Source organism: Orcinus orca, chromosome 15, assembly GCF_937001465.1.
Source record: "Orcinus orca chromosome 15, mOrcOrc1.1, whole genome shotgun sequence".
Classification (NCBI taxonomy): Eukaryota; Metazoa; Chordata; class Mammalia; order Artiodactyla; family Delphinidae; genus Orcinus; species Orcinus orca.
Genome location: NC_064573.1, coordinates 63,686,638 through 63,708,422, shown reverse-complemented (window position 1 = coordinate 63,708,422; position 21,785 = coordinate 63,686,638). Strand labels below are relative to the sequence as shown.

At 45.1% G+C, this 21,785-nt stretch overlaps 1 protein-coding gene and 1 non-coding gene across 2 annotated transcripts in view; one reads left to right on the top strand and one right to left on the bottom strand.

The window, feature by feature from the left end:
• Positions 1–21,785, bottom strand: part of UBE2L3 (ubiquitin conjugating enzyme E2 L3) — a 42,388-nt gene that overhangs the window by 1,882 nt on the left and 18,721 nt on the right. Inside the window, exon 3 of the mRNA XM_004276028.3 lies at positions 2,923–3,109. Within this exon, the coding sequence (XP_004276076.1) occupies positions 2,923–3,109 (187 nt within the window). The remainder of the gene's footprint in view (positions 1–2,922; positions 3,110–21,785) is intronic.
• On the top strand, positions 12,553–12,625 carry TRNAW-CCA (transfer RNA tryptophan (anticodon CCA)). Its single transcript has one exon. It is a non-coding gene; the product is annotated as a tRNA-Trp (tRNA).

The window sequence follows — 21,785 nt, the reverse complement described above, 5'->3', positions numbered from 1 at the left end:
TTCAGAGAACTTGCTTTAAATATTTTCAAGTTAACTAACTAGTTCTGATGAGTGCTTCATTCTTTCTCTACCCCTGTAAACTGTAAGAAAACCCAGCTGAGCTCGTTTGTTTCCACACTGAGAACACCGACAGCTACAACGCTTTCCAAACCACAACCACAGCCCCATCCATCACTTTCACATACGGGGGGGCACACTCATTACGTTTTACAAATGATCGAGCCCTGGCTTCTTGATCTCTTCCTTGACCCAAATGCTACTCAGAAGGATCTTTCCCCCTCCAAAATGTAGGGGCTTAAAAACATTATCAAAACTTACCTCCTTTCTCACTGTATATGATCAGAGACTAAAGTCTATAAAATTTCCTTGTTTTTGTTCTTTCTGACAGTTTGTGATGGAGGATGTAAACCGTATCTGTAACTCGCCCCTTTTCATGGGGACCCAGTGGGCTCCATTCTCAGAGTAAAATGTGACCCATACCTTCCCCCATACATGAAGGCGTACAATGCAGTGGTCTTCCATGGATTGTGCTATGAAGGGTAAGTTTATTAATCTTATCCTGTTTATTGTATTTGAGTCCTCTTTCTAAAGTTTATCTACTTGATTTGTTATAAGACAGCAAATGGGTATGGGGGGACTAAAACATTTGATTTATGAATCTGACTTTTCTGTTTATATATAATTTTGTTGCTGTGTTGTTTGGTTCGTATAGAGGTCAGTATTATACAGGCTTCCTCACTGACTATATTTCATATGGCGAATCTCTTTCACCACCAAACAAAGCCCTTGCTCTGTTGATAGATATGTACCAGAACCAGACACACTGCTGAGGAAAACTGTTTTTACATCCCTTCTTCTGGTTATTGTTATTATCGCCAACTCCTACCACCTTTCTGTATGATACAGGTGTGCCTTGTTTCTTGACTTTTCTCCTATTTTTGCTCAATTTTTAATGCTTTACTTTCTTTTTAAAAATTGAGATATAATTCACATACCAAAAAATAAACTCTCTGAGAAGTATGCAATTCAGTTGTTTTTTAGTGTATTCACAAAACCGTGTGACACCACCACTATCTAACTCCAGAACGTTTTCATCATCCCTAAAAGAATACCCACTCTCCTTAGTAATCACTTCCTAGACCCCTCCCCCAGCCCCAGGCAAACACTAACCTCCTTTCTGACTATAGATCTGCCTATTCTGGACATTCCATATACTGTTGCTTCTCATTATTTGCAGTAGTTATCCACTAAAAAGTTGCTGTGAATGCTGAATTATAGTGAACCATGAGTGACCCGAGGAATGACCAGCTATAGAATCACCCAGCTGAGCCCAGTCAACCTACAGAAATAGAAATAATAAACTGTTGTTAATTTAAGCCACTAAGTTTTGAGATGGTTTGTAATACAGTAACAGGTAACTGAAACACGGGGGACACGGTGTCAAGTGCCAGGGACGACATTCCTGAAGTGTGTGAGGATAAGCTCAAGGCCATGCCGGACGAATCTACAGAATGATCTAGAGAGAAACCCTGTCTCCGATCACAAAACAGCAATTCTGCCCGGTGCTGCATGTAGAACAGCACCGTGTTTAAGATAAAAGTTTTAACTTCAAAACCTAAGTCAGCAAGTACAAAAGAATGAAAAACCTCTCTTAGGTTTATCTGACTATTTGAAAAAAGCACCCACAACCTGGAAAAGCAGTGCATGTTGGCTGCTCACTGAGACCTGAAGCTGAAAACAGGACCGGTGCTGCCACAGCCCTCTTGGGCAGCCTGCCCTGTGGGCAGAGAGAGGGGCAGAGCACAGGTACCTGCGCCCAATTCTCAGGTGAGGGAGGAGACCCGTAACTCTCTGTGGTCTGGCCGCCTGAGCAAATGCAGCAACTGCAGGCTTACACACAGAGCTAGGAGTTTGTGTGCTTAAGAACAACTCTGTCTATCTTTTACAGACATCAGCTTGTGCACGACCAAGCACCAAGCCCCCTGGAGACCCCTCCACTGTGACTCCACGCTTGGTACCCACTGCTTTCTGCTGCTCAGCTGTGGGAGCCTGGTGGATGCCTTTCATGGTGGATGTTTCAGTGACTCTTTCATGGGTTCCACTGGAAAATGACTGTGTATATCAGTCACCAAAAAAAAAAACAACACCTGCAGCCTCTCAAATTCCAGCCTCATCCATTCTCCTTAATCTAAAAAGGCTGTAAGTGGTTCAGGGAGTTACTTACAAGAAAGCCACCAAAAATATCAGGTTAGGATTGCAAAAGAAAATTCTAGAATTAAGAATAAAAACTAGACACAGTCTATAACAAAGTTTAGTCACCTGCCGGGGAAAAGAGGGGGGCGACCACAGTAGTGAATCAAGTACTTTTCCCAGAAAAATGAGGGCACCCAGACCCAGGGACACACAGGGAGTTCCAGGCCCGCTAAGGCTGACTGTGTGCTTTCACGTGGGCACACTGCCCTCAAGTCTGGCCGTGCCCTCCCAAGACACCCCAGCATCCTGTGGCCTGCCACATGGCTCCGGCTCAAGCCCGCAGGCCCTCAACACCCTCCCTTCCCCCTTCCAGTCTGAGTCCATGTGCTAACTGCTGTGTGAGGCCACTTCCCCCCGCCCCAGGCAGCCCACAATCCTCACGAACACTCCCAGGGACAGGGTCACACCCCTCCCTGCATTGGGAGTGAGCGCTGGTCTGGTCTGTCTGCGCGGGTCCCCCTTGGGCTGCGAGCACAAGAACACCTGCGTGGGCTGAAGCTTAGCTGAGATGCGCCAAGCCCATGGAACAGTGGGACCACAGCAGCCTTCTGTGGACACGGTGGTCAGTGCTATAGGATTTCTCTGGACTCCGTGCGACGTGGTGTCAGAAGGGACCTAGAAGGCCCTGCCCGCAGCAGTGTCCCCAGAAGACACGAGGAGACGCCTTACCTTGGTCAGTTTTGGTTGCTGGCTTCCAGTTTTCAGCACTAATTACCGGCAGACAGACCTGCCCCTTTTCATCAATGTTCGGGTGATAGATCTTCGTTTTAAATGTGATCTTCGGTGGTTTGAATGGGTACTCTGCTGGAAAGTTGATTTCAATTCTGAAGGCCCCTTTATCATATGGAGGGTTGTCCTGGAGGGAAAGGAAAGAGGGCGGAGTGAACCTGTAGCTGAGACAGGAATGTTCTAATTGTTCACTGGAAAAATTACTTTGTTTCAAGAGGTTGTATCAACTGAAGCCTTGTCACCTTCAGGGGAACAACAATCAATCTGTATTTCTAGAGCAACATGTCTGCTAAACTGTGAAAGGGTCTGAGATGGACGCCCTGGCCTCTTTACCTTTTTTTTTTTTAATAGACTTCATTTTTTTTTTGAGTAGTTTTAGGTTTACAGCAAAACTGAGAGGAAAGTACAGAACTCCTACACACACACAGCCTCCCCCACCAGAGTGGTACACGCATTACAGGTGATGGACTGACACCAACACATCATCACCCACAGTCCACAGTCTACAGCAGGGCTCACTCTCGGTGCTGGACACTGAATGGGTTGTATGAAGTATTATACCCTATGGTTGGAATCATGCAGTATTCAGCCCTTTCAGACTGGCTCCTTTCACTTAGTAATATGCATTTAAGGTTCCTTTGTGGCTTGTTAGATCACTTCTTTTTGTCACTGAATATTAATCCATTGTCTCGATGTAGTTTATCCATTCACTTCCTGAAGGTCAGCTTGGTTGCCTTTGGCAATTATGCATAAAGCTGCTATCCACAACCGTGTGCAGGTTTCTGTGTGGACATATTATTTTCATCTCCTTTGGGTAAATACTAAGGAGCACAATTGTAGGTTAAGGGTATGCTTAGTTTTGTAAAAAATCACCAATCTATCTTCCAAAGTGGCTGCACCATTCTGCATTCCCACCAGGACTGATGAGAGTTCCTGTTGCTCCACATCCTCGCCAGCATTTGGTGTTGTCAGCATTCTGGATTTCCACCAATCTGACAGGTGTGTAGTTGCATCCTGTAGTTTTAATTTGTAATTCCCTAATGATATGGTGTTGACTACCTTTTCATATGCTTATTTGCTATCTGTATGTCTTCTGTGGTAAGAAGTCTTTTCAGATTTTTGGTCCATTTTATTATTATTATTATTTATAAATTTATTTATTTATGGCTGCGTTGGGTCTTCGTTGCTGCACGCAGGCTTTCTCTAGTTGCGGTGAGCGGGGGCTGTTCTTTGCAGTGCACGGGCTTCTCATTGTGGTGGCTTCTCTTGTTGCGGAGCACGGGCTCTAGGTGCATGGACCTCAGTAGTTGCGGCACATGGGCTTAGTTGCTCCGTGGCATGGGGGATCTTCCCAGACCAGGGCTCGAACCCGTGTCCCCTGCACTGGCAGGAGTATTCTTAACCACTGCGCCACCAGGGAAGTCCCTGGCCCATTTTAAAATCAGGTTCTTTGTTTTCTTGTTATTGAGTTTTAAGAGTTCTTTGTACATTTGGGGTTAACAGCCCTTTTTCAGATAATGTCTTTTGCAAATATCTCTTTATCTTTTTTGAAGGTATGAAGAGTTACACCAGGGGTAAATAACAACCCAACCCAGACCATACCAAGTGCTGAAAGGCCAAAGAGGTGGCCACAATTCCAGAATAAAGCCAGCACTCAGCTGTACGGCTGGCCCCTGAGGAGCTGAGCTGGCCCCTAGCTGGTCGCCAGGTAGGGCCAGAACCATGCCCCACCCCTGTGTCCTTAGGACCACTCAGAGAACTATCCCTCAGGGCCTGCACACTGATGGCCCAGGAGCCTCTGAGAGATGCCCCAAGAGAAAGAGGCCAGCCTCTCTCCAGCTCTGCCTCCACGTCCAGAGCTGAGCCAGCCCTCCAGTCTGTGGCCTCCCAGCCCCGGACTCTAGCTCTCCAGGGTCCCAGCCCACTCAAAGAAGGCCCAGCTTCACTGAGTGCCCAGGAATGCACAGCGCTGCCTCCTCAAGCCCCAGCGTGATGAGATATTCTCCAGCAAATAGGATTCCTCTGCTGGGGAGTGAGGCCAGCACACGTCAGGTCCCCACACTGTACCCTGGTCTATCCCCACCCAAGAAGGGTAAAATTAGGGAAGGCTGAGGGGTGGGAGAGGCCTTCCCAGCAGAGAGGACTAAAAACTAGGACAGCAGGGGCTTGGAGGGGACAGCATGGAGCAAGACAGGAGGCTGGGGCTGAGTTTAGGGGTCTGAACCACCCAATCGAGCAGCTGAATCCATGGTCGGAAGATGAACCTACAGGATGCACGGCAGGAAGGTGGTGCCTCAGGAGCGGGTGAGGGAGGAGATGTCAACACCTCGGGCGCTGCACCTGGGTGAGGAGACAGACCCATGCACACCCGGAGGGGGTGGGCCATGGCTGGACTGGGAAATCATTTTCACCCCAACAAAACCTTCCCTAATCCCTTCTTTAGGGAACACAGAATTGTCTAGAACACTGTCCAGAAGTTAAAGTGGCAGCGGACTCCTCCCAGGCCTTGTCCTGACTGCTCACTACCTAGGAGAGCTAGACTCACCATTACCAACGAGCCCACGGGGACACGGAGATTTTGCTTCGGGGTTTTAAGAAGGGACCGGCTTCAGCCACGGAAAGAGCCTTCCTGGATGACCCTGGCTGCTGAAACCCACCAGATATGTTCAACCATCACCCAGGACTGACCAACCACCTGGGGCCCGCCGCGTGCTGGGCCATGTGCCAGGAGCTGGAGACAAGGACGAGTCAGGCCAGCCAGGCAAGCCCAGGACATTCCCCAACATCTGTCATGTGGGGGTGACCCTGAGGTAGAAGCCACCCACACTGCATGCTGCACATGGGCAAAAAGTCAGGAGAAGCAGCTCTCTCGCTACAGGACACAGGACAGGCCGAGCCTCTCGCCGCCCAGGGAGCGCGTCTTAACTCCTCGGAGACTCTATCCCCGTCCAGGCCTCAGGGTGACCAAAGGAGTGGCTCCAAAACCCCAGGGATTTGTGTGGGAGGGGGTGTGCAAAAATCCAACACAGTACCTACCCTGTGGATAAAGGCCTAAGTGCCACACGTGAGTTTTCCACACATTAGAGTTAGACTTATTCTGTGGGAAGGCAGCTCAGAAACTAGAAGGGGCCTCAATGAGAAAACACGGCTTTGTGGTAGGAAAATAGTATTCAAAATTTCAGGAATTTGCCTCAGATGGTCCTCTCCACAAGCCATGGAGAGCTACCCGCAAGGACAGTGCAAACCTTGGCTCCCCCCGCCCCTCCCGGCTCTCACCCCACCCTCCCCAGGCACAAAGCCACTTTGGAGCAACTAAGGCCAAGAGGAGGCTCCTCCAAACCCCTTGGGCCTTTCCCCACGGGTCCACTCCTGGCCTGCAGGCAAGCCGGCTCTTTCCTCCCCAGGGCAACCTTGAGGAACCCTGAGACCCCACCGCACCCCACACATCTCTTAATCCACTGAAGACCCAGAGTCCTTCCACCATTGTACATCAGTCACAGTTTTGTGTCACCGTTGTGGCAGCTCTCCCTGGGGCTCAGGGAGGACACCACACAGCTCTCTGGCAGCCACTCCCTGACCTGGCCAGCAGCCACACCAAGTCCCCATGGCGCATGCCCAGCTGGCGATCTGACACCACACGGGACTCGTGGCTGGACTGATGTGGACAGGCAGCTCCTAGATTGATCCACTGATGATCGACCACGTGTGTTGGCCGGTGGAGAACCCTCAGCGGTGTCCTTTCCGCGGGGTAACCCTTCACCCACAAGGAACACAGCCCGGCCTGGCTGCCCCGAGGACGTCTACCCAGGCCTGGCCCAGACCCACCCTCAGGCTGCTTGCCCCGGGGTCCAGTTACAGAGGGATGGGAAGGCGGGCTTCCTTGCGCTCTAACCTTCACAGTCCACTAGAGGGCCTGGTCGAAAGGCAGGAAAAGCTCCTGGCCTCTGAGCACAGACTGTCTTCTCATGCCCTGTAACTGTTAAGTGTTCATTCTCTCTTATCTCTTCGTGGTTGCCTGAATTACCAAGTCTGCACAGTGAGCAGAGTCATCATCTGCTAACTTTGCTTTCTGAAGATGACCTCTTTGTACTGTTTCCAACAATTGGGTTCCTAGCACTTTTCACAGTACAGCTCTTTGTCAATGAATACTCTGACATTTAAAAATTCCATCATTTTCTCTTTGAAAATAAACATTTGTGGAAGTATTTTTAGAACAGATTTTCCAATCTTTCATGACCAAACTACCCTATGAATTACACCTAAATTTAAAATCACAATCTCTAAACCATAATGGAAAAGAATATGAAAAAGAATACATACATGTATATAACTGAATCACTTTACTGTACACCAGAAACACAACATTGCAAATCAACTACACTTCCGTAAAATAAATTTCAAAGAAAAAAACTAAAGAAATTAGGTTGGTCACTAAGTTTCAAAATGCTTTCTTAAAAACCCAATAAAGCACACTGAATATTGCAAAAAAAAAAAAATCGCTGTCTCCAATAAAACGGAATTCCACAGGAACTTTCCCTCCTCTGAACTCATAGGCACCTTTCACGGCATGATTCACCTTCCCTTCAAGAAAAGAAGTAGCTTTATTGTTATTTCTCATAGAAATATAACATTCACACCAAAAAAGTAGTACTAGACATTCCACCCCAGGATAAGGGCTGAGCGTGTCCACAACACAGCCTGCGGCGCACAGCAGTCAGCACACTCCTTGGTCAAGGGACCCGGATTCTGGGAGCGCGGTGCTCTTGGCCGCACAGCCTGTGCCCGCCCACGCGTGGGGCAGATCACTTCGCTTTCTAAGACCCAGCCACAGAACTACTAACGTCGGAGAATTCCTTGTCTGTTGTAGAAAACGTGTGGTGTGGGCCAGCGCCCTGGCACGCGGCACTCCTGCACACACACGCATGCGGTTTGCTGCTGGCAGCACCCACTCGCCCGCCCTCGGCGCACCCATGCCTTCACTAGGGCTGCAGTGTATTCCACCATCAGACGCGACACAATTTCCTTACCCCCTCCCCGTTGCCAGGCGAGAACTTGCTGCACTCGTGAAGAGTGTCTGGACCCAAACGCTTCCTTACCAAAAACATAAAGCGACCACAGGACCCACAACCCCACTCCTAAATATCCTAAAGAAATGAAAACGCTTGTCGACATAAAATCCTGTTCACAAATGTTCATAGCAACATCATTCATAATAGCCAAACAGAGGAAACAACCCAAATACCTATCAACTGGTGAATGGATAAGCAAACTATGATATATCCATTACAACAGATTATTTGGCAATAAAAAGGAATGAAGTACGAATATATGCTACAACATGGATAAACCTTGAAAATATTATGCTAAGGAAGGAAGCCAGACACAAAACGTCACGTATTATATGATTCCATTTATATGAAATATACAGGATAGCTAAATCTACAAAGTAGATCTGTGGTTGCCTACACCTGGGGGACTGGGGGTGATGCTAACAAGGGGAGGTTTCTTTGAGGAGTAATAAAAAATGTTCTAAAATTGTGGTGATGGAGAAACAACTCTGCAAATATACTAACAGCCATTGAATAACTGTACACTTTAAATGCATGAAATGCAGGGTTTGTGACTCTCAATGAAACTGTTAAAAAGGAAATCAAAGCTAACTCAGAAACAGGGTTTTCGACTGAGGACAGTGTTGTCCCTCCTGGAGAGGTTTAGAAATGCCTGAGGTTGTCCCAATGACAAAGGTGGCTACTGGCATCTAATGAACAAGAAACAGAGACAACCCTGCACAAATAATCCACCTGCACATACCAAAATGTAGTTTCCAAGGCTCTCTGAGAACTACAAATTCAATAACTTACAGAATGTTTGTGGGGCGCCTACTCTGTGTAATGCACAGTGCTAGGGACAGGAAGTGGGAGGGAAACAGATAAAGGTCTCTGCCTGAACCAGAACTCGCTGAGACGACACCCACACCACCAGTTATAAAGCAGAATTAGCCCTCTGAGGAGCCCCAAAGAGAGGGGGGCTGGACCACAGCTGACCCCAACGGACTGTCCAGCCAACGGCTGCTCCCGCTGTCTCCTTGCTGGCAAAATCCCAGTTTTGTTTCCGTCCATGCTGCCCCCTCATTGTGAACCGGGGTAAATCCTGACTGGTCTACACCTGTCCCATCCAATATGGTGGCCACCAGCCCAAGCGCCTATTGTGTACTTGCAACAGGACTCTTCCGAATTTAGATGTGCTATAAGCGTAAAATACCACCTGGATTTGAGACTTTGTGCAAAAAAAAAAGAATAAACTATTTAGTTAATAATTATTTATATTGATTACATGTAGAAAATATTTTTGATATACTGTATTAAGTAAAATACTTACCAAAGTGAATTCCACTTGTTTAATTCCCTTCCTTCCTTCCTTCCTCCCTCCCTCCCTTCTTCCCTCCTTCCTTCCCTCCCTCCCTCCCTCCCTTCCTTCCTTCCTTTCTTCCTTCCTTCCATGTTAGTTCCCTGACCAGGGATCCAACCCACACCCTCCTCGGGCCTTCAGTAGTGAAAGCGCGGAGTCCCAACCACTGGACCGCCGGGGAATTCCCTAATTTTCATTTTTAATGGGAGTTCTGGAAAATTTAAAAGCACGGCTGTGGCTTGCAGTATACTCCTTTTGGACAGCACAGTCCATCATGGTACTGCCCACACCTCGGCCAGTGACAGACCAGGGGTGGCCACGTGTCCTGGTTCTGGATAATGAGGAGTGAGGGGTCTGTGGTGGGCCCCTGGGATGGGCGTCTTTGTTTTTGGTCACACCAAACTACACACACACACACGTGTCACAGATGGAGAAGTCTGAATGGGGTTGGTGGACTGATCAGGGTCCACTTCCTGGTTACAGCACTGCACTACAGTTGCACAACAGGTGAAGGCTACTGGGGAATCTCTGTTATTTCCTACAATTGCATGAAAATCTACAGTTATCTCAAAATAAAAAGTTCAAGGAGAGAGAGAGAAAAGAAGAGACCATCTCTTCCTTCCGGGAAACTGTGAAGCCCATGCAGGTCTGTGCTCTCCCCTCGCCAAGCCGCTGGATTGCCAGTCCAGAGCCCCTGCCCCAGGACTCTGTCAGGGGCAGCAACTTTCCCTTTTCAAAGCCACGCTAAGTGGGGGGTTTCCTTACTTGCAGTCAAAAGCGACCTCACTACTATGAATTGTGAGTGGAGGGAACAGAGAGGAGGGAGTGATTCACTGAGACCAGGGAATAGAGAGCGTCAGGAAGACGCAGGTGCAGGAGGATGACCAGTTGGAAGGGGTACACACGGCTTCACGAACAGAAGAGGAGGCCTCTCTCTCTGAAAGTTAACAAGCAGGTATTTACCTCAACAATTGTCTGCTTTGAGCAGCCCAGCCCCAGGACAGGGGAGCAAAAGCTCCTCGAAAGAGGCTGGGGCCCGAGCCCAGGTGGGGGAGCCAGGGCCTGTGAGGTGCTCAAAGAACCTGTGAGACGGAATGGCCTGCACGGAGGCAAAGGCAGTTACAGCTTCTGCAATGGGATGTGATCGGTGTACCTGAGGCTCATTCCCAAAAACACTCTGCTCAGCAGAACCTGGTGCGCGAGCCTCGGGGCTAGTGCAGAGGCCAGAGACACTGTGATGGCAGAGAGACTGCGTCCTCTCCCAACAGGCTGGTGGAGTGACCACCAGGGCGGTACGAGGCCTCTCCACAAAACTCAATTTCATTTTAAAAACAATTATTGACACAGCTTTGGAGATGCAAGGCCTCAGGAATACAAAGCTGACTCCCAAGTCTGTGCTTCTGAAGCCCAAAGGCAGAGAAATCCAGGGCAGTCTGACTACACACTGACAAGAGGCAGGCATTCACCAGCTCCTTTTACAAATGAAGGACAGAGGCACAGACAGAAGAAAGACACCGTCGTTGTTGAAACGTTGTCACGTGTGCATGTCTTACCTTCTCAATAAAAGGTAAAACCAGCAGCAGCACCCCTGTAAGTCCAGGGTGACAATGACATGGGTAGGGAGCAGCCCAGGCAAGAAAGGAACTCAACTGGGGATGAACACCCCCCACCAAAGAACTAAGCACTCAAATCATCAAGTTAGAAAAGAACAAAGAGGGACTTCCCTGGTGGCGCAGTGGTTAAGAATCTGCCTGCCAGTGCAGGGGACACGGGTTCGAGCCCAGATCCGGTACGATGACACCTGCCACGGAGCAACTAAGCCCATGTGCCACAACTACTGAGCCTGTGCTCTAGAGACCGTGAGCCACAACTACTGAGCCCACGCACCACAACTACTGAACCTGCGTGCCTACAGCCCGTACTCCTCAACGAGAAGCCACCACAATAAGAAGCCTGCGTACTGCAACAAAGAGCAGCCCCCCACTCACCGCAACTAGAGAAAGCCCACATGCAGCAACGAAGACCCAATGCAGCCAAAAACAAATAAAATAAATTTAAAAAAAGCAAAGAGCAAACAAATACCAAGGAAAACAAAAGACAAAACATAAAAGCAGAAATTACCATAAAAGCAAAAATTAGCAAATCAGAACACAGAAAAAAGAATGAAATTTCTACTTCTTGATACATGAAGTCAGTATAACCATCTATCAAAATCCACTAAACAGGGCTTCCCTAGTGGCACAGTGGTTGAGAGTCCGCCTGCCAATGCAGGGGACACGGGTTCGTGCCTTGGTCCGGGAAGATCCCACATGCCGTGGAGCGGCTGGGCCCATGAGCCACGGCCGCTGAGCCTGCGCGTCCGGAGCCTGTGCTCCGCAACGGGAGAGGCCACAGCAGTGAGAGGCCCGCGTACCGCAAAAAAAAAAAAAAAAAAAAAAAAATCCACTAAACACAGAAAACACAATCCAATCTCACATATGACCACAGATGCAAGCACACTAAAGACTAGGAAATTTAATACACTGGAACATTTAAAAACAGTCCATTGTAATGAAGGGGGAATTAATCCAGAAAGCAATGAGGGGCTTAATTAACAGGCCACTTTGAAAACCCACACCACAAAACCTAATTGACAGTAATATGGCCTTTAATGAAAGCCACTCATTCCTGATTAAAAGAGAAAAATTTAGGGTGTAACATCAGCAAAATGGCAAAGCAGGCAGCTCCAAACTCCCATCCTTCCATAGAAACAAACAAACAAAATACTGCAGAAACCGTCAGAACCAACTTTGTCAGAACTCTGGAAAACAGTCAAAGGTTTACAGCAACCTTTGGCTGTGAATGCAGAATCAAGAAAAAGGCAACTAAAACACAGTAGGAAAGCTTTGTGTCGACTTTACTTGCCCTTAGCCTGGCCGCTCCCTGGCTAGGCGACAGGCATCTTGAAGATGGGTGAATGATGGCCACCTCTGACTACCACGTGGGACCCAGGCCCTCCATTCCAGAGAAGCAGAGCAGACCTTAGTCACAAATTACTGTCTGTCTGTTCTAACCAGTCCAGGGCTACCCGGAGGGCTGACACAGGTGCTCTGTTTTGCCTCGCTCAGAACCCACAGAGCATGGGAGAAGCACAGGAACTGCTCAAGAAGACTGTAGGGGACTTCCCTGATGGTCCAGTGGTTAAGACTCAGCACTCCAAATGCAGGGGGCCCAGGTTCGATCCCTGGTCAGGGAACTAGATCCCGCACGCTGCAACTAAAGATCCTGTATGCTGCAACAAAGATCCCATGTGCTACAACTAAGACCCGGAGCAGCCAAATAAATAAATAAATAAAAGACTGTAAGGCCATGAAAAACTCACAGCTGCCTACAGCAAAGGATGGCAGGTGAGACACAACAGATTGCATAAAGCCAAGGAGGTAAAGCCACAGAGAAACCCAGGGATATCAGGGCATTCAGAAGCACCCAGGTACACTGCGGAGCTGAGAAAGTCACACATATGCCTAGGACAGGATACACGCTAAGAAAAGAACTGAGAAGATCTGAAGCTTTCACCACCAGCTAACCATAGGCTCAAGGAAAGCAGGAAGTGAAGAAGGCAGAAATGTAACTGGCCTGGCTACATGTTCAAGAAGTACCCTAGCACAGAACCAATCTGCAAAGACTGAGAGACTTTTTTTAAGCTCCTGGCATTCAAGGAAATTTCAGTCAAAACACTGGTGGAACACAAGAGAAGCCTTTAACACTCAAGAACAGCAAATCCTGCAAGGAGGGGGAGAATCTGATTTACGCATTATAATATTCAAATGTCCAATTTTCAACAGCAACAACAAAATCACAAAGCATACAAAGAAACAGAAAAGTATGGCCCGTTTAAAGGATAAAAAAAAAACTGACAAAAACTATTTCTGAATAAGCCCAGACATTAGACTTACCAGACAAAGAATTAAAATCAACTGTCTTAAAAATGCTCAAAGAGGGAATTCCCTGGCAGTCCAGTGATTGGAACTCGGCACTTTCACTGCCATGGGCCCGGATTTGATCCCTGGTTGGGGAACTAAGATCCTGCAAGCTGTGTGGCCAAAAAACCCAAAAAAAACCCCAAAAAACCGTGCTCAAAGAGGTAAAAAAAATCATAGGCAAAAAACTAAACAAAACCAGGGACTTCCTTGGTGGTCCAGTGATAAAGAATCTGCCTTCCAATGCAGGGGATGTGGGTTCGATCCCTGGTTGGGGAACTAAGATCCCACATGCTGTGGGGCAACTAAGCCCACACACAACTCCTGAGCCCACAAGCCTCAACTAGAGAGCCTGAGTGCTGCAAACTACAGAGCCCATGCACTACAACTAGAGAAGAGAAAACCCACACACCACAACTAGAGAGAAGCCCACTTACCACAACGAAGAGCCAGCACGCCACAACTAAGACCCGACACAGCCAAAAAAAAAAAAACAAAAAAACTGAACAAAGCCAGGAAAATAATGTCTAAACAAAATGAGAACACCAATAAAGACACAGAAATTATAGAAAGGGACTCAACAAAAATTCTGGAGAATAATACAATAACTGAAATGAAAAACTCACTAGAGCAATTCAGTAGTAGATTTGAGCAAGCAAAAGGAGTCAGCAAACTTGAAGTTAGGATAATTGAGATTATCCCATCTAAGGAGCAGAAAAATGAAGAAAAGTGAACAGAGCATAGGGACATATGGGACATCACCTAGCACACCAACACACATATTATGGGGGCCCACAAACGGATAAGGAGTAAAGGGGCAGAAAGAATATTTAAAAAAATAATGACCCCAAACATTCAAAATTCCATAAAAGATATGAATCTACACATCCAAGAAGCTCAATGAACTGCAAGCAGGATCAACTCAGAGAGATCATACCAAGATAGTCAAATCATCGAAGGACAAAGAGATAATCTTGAAAGCAGCAAGAGAAGTAACTTGAAAGCAGCAACAACTGATTTCTAACCAGAATGGAGGCCAGAAGGCAGTGGGAGGACACATTCAAGGTGCTAAAAGGAAAAGACTGTCAGCAAAAACTATCCTTCAAAAATGAAGGCGAGGGCTTCCCTGGTGGCGCAGTGGTTGAGAGTCCGCCTGCCGATGCAGGGGACACAGGGTCATGCCCCGGTCCTGGAAGATCCCACATGCCGCGGAGCGGCTAGGCCCGTGAGCCATGGCCACTGAGCCTGCGCGTCTGGAGTCTGTGCTCCGCAACGGGAGAGGCCACAATAGTGAGAGGCCCGCGTACCACCAAAAAAAAAAAAAAAATGAAGGCGAGGGACTTCCCTGGCAGTGCAGTGGTAGAATCCGCCTGTCAATGCAGGGGACACATGTTTGAGCCCTGGTCTGGGAATATCCCACATGCCTCAGAGCAACTAAGCCTGTATGCCACAACTACTGAGCCTGTGCTCTAGAGTCCGCGAGCCACAACTACTGAGCCCATGTGCCACAACTACTAAAGCCTGTGCACCTAGAGCCCTGCTCCACAAGAGAAGCCACCACAATGAGGAGCCCTAGCACCACAACGAGGAGTAGCCCCCACTCAATGCAACTAGAGAAAGCCCATGTGGAGCATCGAAGACCCAATGCAGCCAAAAATAAGTAAATAAATAAATAATTTTAAAAAAGAAAGAAGAAGAAGAAGGTGAGGGAGTTCCCTGGTGGTATAATGGTTAAGACTCCACACTCCCACTGCAGGGGGAGCGGGTTCGAGCCCTGGTCAAGGAACTAAGATCCCAAATGCTGTGTGGCATGGTCAGAAAAAATTTTAAAATAATAAAAAAATTTTAAAAAATGAAGGCAAAATTAAGATATTCCCAGATAAAAAAATCTAAAAGAGAAAGAGGGAATGAATTCATCACTAGTAGATGTTCTGTAAAGGAAATACAAAAGGGAGTCTTCAGGCTAAACAAAAAGATACTAGACAGTAACTTGAAGCCATAAAAAGAAATAAAGAAAAATGGTTAAGAAACTATACAAGATAATATAAAACCCAACATTATTGGTTATTATACTTTGGGTTTGTAACTTCTCTTTGCGACAGTAACAATATGAGGGGTTGGATAATGGAAATATATGGGACCAGAGTGTTTGTAACTACTGAAATTAAGTTGGTATTATTCAAACTAGGTTGTTAAAAGATTAAGATGTTAATTGTAATCCCCAAGGTAACCTCTAAGAAAATAACTAACAGGCATACAGAAAAGAAAAGAAGAATGGAATCAAAATAATATGCTACAAAAAAATCAACTAAATACCCAAAAAAGGCAATAATGGAAGAATTTAGGAACAAAATGCATACATGACATCCAGAAAACAAATAGATAACAGAAGCAAATACTTTCTTGTCAGCAATTACTTGAAATGTGAATGGAATAAACTCTCCTCTTAAAAGATGGAAATTGCCAGCATGGATAAGAAAACACAATCCACCCATATGCTGCCTATAAGAGATTCACTTTACATACAAAGACACAAAGAGGTTAGAAGTAAATGACGGAAAAAGTACAAGACACAAAGGACATTATGTATTGGTAAAAGGTTCAATCCATCAAGAAGATATGACAATTATACACCTATATGCAACTAACAAATTATGAACCAAAACATATGAAGCAAAAATTGATGGCACTGAAGGGAGAAATATGTTATAAAATAATAGTTGGAGATTTCAATACCCCACTTTCAATAACAGAACAAGACAGAAGATCAACAAATATCTTTCTGACCACTATGGAATACAACTAGAAATCAATAATGGAAGGAAAGCTGGAAAACTCACAAGTATGAGGAAATTAAACACAAACAACCAATTGGTCAAAAAGGAAATCACATGGGAAATTAGAAAATACCTTGAGATGATAAACACAAGACATCAAAACTTAAGGATGCAGCAAAAGTAGTGCCCAGAGAAAAATTTACAGCTGTAAATGCCTACAACAAAAAAAGAAGGATCTCAAATCAATAATCTAACTGAATACCTTAAAAAATGAGAAGAGAACAAACTGAACCCAAAACCAGAAGAAAAAAGTAAGTAATAACAATTACAGAGGAGATAAACAGTGCAGGAAAAAAATAGAGAAAAAAAAATCAATGAAAACAAGTTGGTTCTTTGAAGAGATCAACAAAAGTGACAAACTTTTAGCTAGACTAAGGAAAAAAGAGAGGAAATCCATATTACTAAAATCAGAAATGAAAGTGGGAACATTACATTTATTATAGAAATAGAAAGGGATTACAAGAGAATACTATGAACAGTTGTACACCAAAAAATTGGATAACCTAGATGAAATGGACAAATTCACAGAAACACACAACCTACCAAAACTGAATTGAGAAAAAATCTAAATAGACCTATAAGTAGTAAAGAAACTGAATCAGTAATCCAGTAATCAAAATCCTCTCAACAAAGTAAAGTTCTGAACTGGATGGCTTTTCTTGGTGAATGCTACCAAACATTAAAAAAATTAACACCAATCATTCTTGAACTCTTCCAAAAAACTGAAGAGGTGGGAACACTTTCTAACTCATTCTACAAGTCTAGCATAACCCTGATATCAGAGTCAAAGACACTATTAGAAAAGTATATGAATTTTGATGCAAAAATCCTCAACAAAATACTAACAAACTGAAATTCAGCAGCATATTAAAAGGATCGTACACCATGACCAAGTAGGATTTATCCCAGGTATGCAAGGATAGTTCAACATACAAAAATCAATCAATCAACACACCATGTGTGTGCAGAATAGAAAAGAATAGAATGAAGGAGGAAAAAAGATCATCTCAATTGATGCAGAAAAGTATCTGACAAAACCTAATACACTTTTGTGATGAAACACTCAATAAACTAGGAATAGAAAGAAATTTCAACATGAAAAAAGCCTACAGCCAACGTCACACTGAATGGTGAAAGTCTGAAAGCTTTTCTCCTAAAATTAGTAACAAGACAAGGATGCCAACATTTTTTATTTTTTGGCTGCACTACACAGCTTGCGGGATCTTAGCTCCCCAACCAAGGATCAAACTTGGACCCCGGTAGTGAAAGCCCCGAGTCCTAATCACTGGACTGCCACCAGGGAATTCCCAAGGATGCCCACTTTTTTTTTTTGGCTGCATCAGGTCTTAGTTCTGGCACGCGGGATCTTTTGTTGCAGCGCGTGGGCTCTTTAGTTTGTAGCACGCAGGCTCTCTAGTCGAGGTGCATGTGCTCAGTAGTTGTGGCACGCAGGCTTAGCTGCCCCGCAGCATGTGGGATCTTAGCTCCCCGACCAGGGATGGAACCTGCGTCCCCTGCATTGGAAGGCAGATTCTTTACCACTGGACCACCAGGGAAGTCCCAAGGATGCCTACTTTTGCCACTTATAGTCAATACAATATTTGGTAGTTCTAGCCAGGGCAATCAGGCAAGAAAAAGAAATAAAAGGCATCCAAATTGGAAAGGGAGAAACAAAACTACCTCTATTCAGAGATGAACTGATCTCATACATAGAAAACTAAAGATTATTCATACACAAACTGTTAGAAAAAATGAATTTAGCAACGTTCCTGGATACAAAATCAACACGCCAATATCAGTTACATTTCTGTACACTAACAGTGAACAACAATGAATCCGAAAAGGAAATAAAGGAAACAATTCCACTTACAGTAACACTGAAAAGAGTAAAATATCTAGGAATAAATTTAACCGAGGTGGCTGTTACAGACTGAATGTCTGTGTCCCCTCCGAATTCTTATATTGAAGCCCTAACCCCAGTGTGGCTAGAGAGTAAGGAAGTAATTAAGGTTAAATGATGTCACAGGGTAGAGTCCTGATCTGACAGCATTAGTATCCTAAAAAGAAGAGAGCTCCCAGGACTCCCCTGGTGGTCCAGTGGTTAAGACTCCATGCTTTCACTGCTGAGGGGACAGGTTCAATCCCCGGTCGGGGGACTAAGATCTTGCAGGCTGCGTGGTGCGGCCAAAATAAAAAAAAGAGAGCACCCTTGCTCTCTCTCCCCGTGCACTGAGAAAAGGCCACATGAGGACACAACAAGAAGGCTATGGAAGAGTCCTCATCAGAAATCAACCGAATTTTTTAAATGTTTGGTAGAATTCACCAAGAAAAGTCATCCAATTCAGAACTTTACTTTGTTGGGAGGTTTTTGATCATTGATTACTGCCAGACCTTGATCTGGGACTTCTGGCCTCCAGAACTGTGAGAAAACTGAATTCTGTTGTTTCAAGTGACCCAGGCTATGATTTTGTTTCGGTTTTGTTTTTTCATCCTGAGCTGAAAAATACAGAGGTGTAAAAGTTGTACACCAAAAATTACAAAACACTGCTGAAAGAAGTTAAAGAAAACCTAAATAAATGGAAAGACATCTTGGGTTCCTGGACTGCAAGTCTTGCTTTTGTAAAGATGACAATACTACCCAAAGTGATCTAAAGATTCAATATAATCTCTTTCAAAACCTCAATAATTTTTTTTTTCAAATGGAAAAACCCATCCTAAGATTCATATGGGATCTCAAGGTGTTACTGAACCAAACTTAGGTCTGTTTGCCCATACTCAGTAAAACCAATCTACTGACACTGAGTTGTGGTGAAGGAAAGTGCAGGGTGCCAAGCAAGGAGTCCAGGGCAGCTAGTGCTCAAAATACCCGAACTCCCCAATGGGTTTCAGGAAAGCATTTTTAAAGGTCAGGTGAGGGAGGGAAGTCCCAGGGTATGTAATCAGCTTGTGCACAATTTTGATTGGTTGATGGTGAGGTAACAGGGTAGTGTCACAGGGGTTAACATTATCAATCCTTAGGCACCAGTAGGTCTGGGAGCTACCTACTCATGGTCATCAAGTAGTTAATTTCTTCCATTTGGTGGTGGTTTTAGCAACTGTAAAACAACTCAAGAAATGTGCATCAGATACTTTTATCTACGTACTTCAGGGAGGAGCTAAAGGAGAGGATATGGGGGAGGGGTCTGCTCCGGGAAGGCCCCATAGGGTCCTGCCCAGTTACATAGGGGCCCTGAATAGTCAAAACAATCTTGAAAAAGATCACAGTTGGAGAACTCACATTTCCTGATTTCAAACACTTACTACAAAGCTACAGTAATCAAAACAGTGTGGTACTGGCATAAGGACAGACATTCAGACCAACAGAACAGAACTGAGGGACATCCCTGGTGGCGCAGTGGATAAGACTCCATGTTCCCAATGCAGGGGAGCCGGGTTTGACCCCGGTCAGGGAACTAGATACCACATGCATGCCGCAACTAAAGAGCCCGTGAGCCACAACTAAGGAGCCCTGGAGCCGCAACTAAGGAGCCCACCTGCCTCAACTAAAGGAGCCCTTGTGCCGCAACTAAGGAGCCTGTGAGCTGCAACTAAGAAGCCCACCTGCCTCAACTAAGACCCAGTGCAACCAAATAAATAATATAAAAAGGAACAGAATTGAGAGTCCAGAATTAAACCCTCACATATATGTTCTATTATTTTTTTTATTTTTACTGGCGTATAGTTGACTTACAATGTTGTGTTAGTTTCTGCTGTACAGCAAAGTGAATCAGTTATATGTATATCCACTCTTTTTTAGATTCTTTCCCCATACAGGCCATTACAGAGTACTGAGTAGAGTTCCCTGTGCTACACTGTAGGTCCTTATTAGTTTTCTAGCTCTATTAATTTTTGACAAGGATGCCAGAATCACTCAATGGGAAAAAGCAGTCTTTTCGACAAATGGTCCTGGGAAAATTGTACATCTACATGCAACAGAATGAAGTTGGACCCTTACCCTATACCATTTAAAAAAACTCAAAATGGAACAAAGAGCTAAGTTCAAGAGTTAACACTAAAAATTCTCAGAAGAAAACATAGGGCAAAACCTGCATGACCTTGGATTTGGCAATGGTTTCTCAAATATGACACTGAAAGCACAGGCAACAATAGAAAAAATAGGTAATGGACTTCATGAATATTAAAAACTTTGTGCATCAAAGGACACAGTCAAGAGAGTAAAAAGACAACCGAGTGGGAGAAAATATCTGCAAATTATATATCTAGTAAGGGTTTAATATGTAGAATATATAACGAACTCCTTTAACTCAAAGACAAAGAGACAAAAAACCCAACTCAGAATGTGTATAGCAGCTTTATTCAGAACTGCCAAAATCTGGAAGCAATCAAAATGTCCTTCAGGAGGTGAATGGATAAACAAACTGTGTACATTGAGACAACAGAATATTATTTGGTGCTAAAAAGAAATGAGCTATCAAAACACAACGAAATCTTAATTGCACATTACTAAACGAAAGAAGCCAATCTGAAAAGCTGCTGTATGATTCCAACCATACGACAGTCTTGAACGTCCAAACTATGAAGACAGTTAAAAAAAAAAAATCAGTACTTGCCAGGAGTGGGGAAGGATTGAACAGACAGAGCACATAGGATCTGAGGCAGTGAAATTACTCTATATGATACTCTAATGGTGGATACATGTCATTATACATTGTTCAAACTCACAGGATGTACAACACCAAGAGTGACTCCGATGTAAACTGTGCCCTTTAGGTGATTATGGTGTGCCAACGTTAGGTGATTATGGTGTGCCAACATAGGTTCATCAGTTATAACAAATGCCCGGCTCTGGTGGGGGATGTTGATAATGGGGGAGACTATGTGGGGGAGGGGGGAAGGGGTATACCTGAAATATCTGTCCTTCCTCTTAGTTTTGCTGCAAACCTAACACTGCTCTTAAAAAAAAAAGTCTTTAATGCAGGGTACACGGGTTCGAGCCCTCCAGGAAGATCCCACATGCCGCAGAGCAACTAAGCCCATGCGCCACAACTACTGAGCCTGTGCTCTAGAGCCTGCGAGCCACAACTACTGAGGCTGTGTGCCACAACCACTGAAGCCCACGCGCCTAGAGCCTATGCTCCACAACAAAGAGAAGCCACCACAATGAGAAGCTCACGCACTGCAATGAAGAGTAGCCCCCACTCTCCATAACTAGAGAAAGCCCGCGAGCAGCAATGAAGACCCAATGCAGCCAAAAATAAATACATAAATAAAATGTTTTTAAAAGGAGGGGGGGTTAAAGAACTTTAGACATTCCCCCAAAGATATACAAATGGCCAATAAAAACGTGAAACAATGCTCAACATCCTTAATCATGAGGAAAATGCAAATCGAAACCACCATTGAGATTCCAATTCACATCTACTAGAATGGTTATAACTTTAAAAAAAAAAAAAAGGAAAATAATTGTTGGTGAGGATGTGGAAAAACTGGAATCCTTGTGCACTGCTGGTGGGAATGTAAGATGGTGCAGCCACTGCGGAAATCAGTCTGGCAGTTCCTCAAAGAGTTAAACACAGAGTTACCATGTGATTCAGCCAAT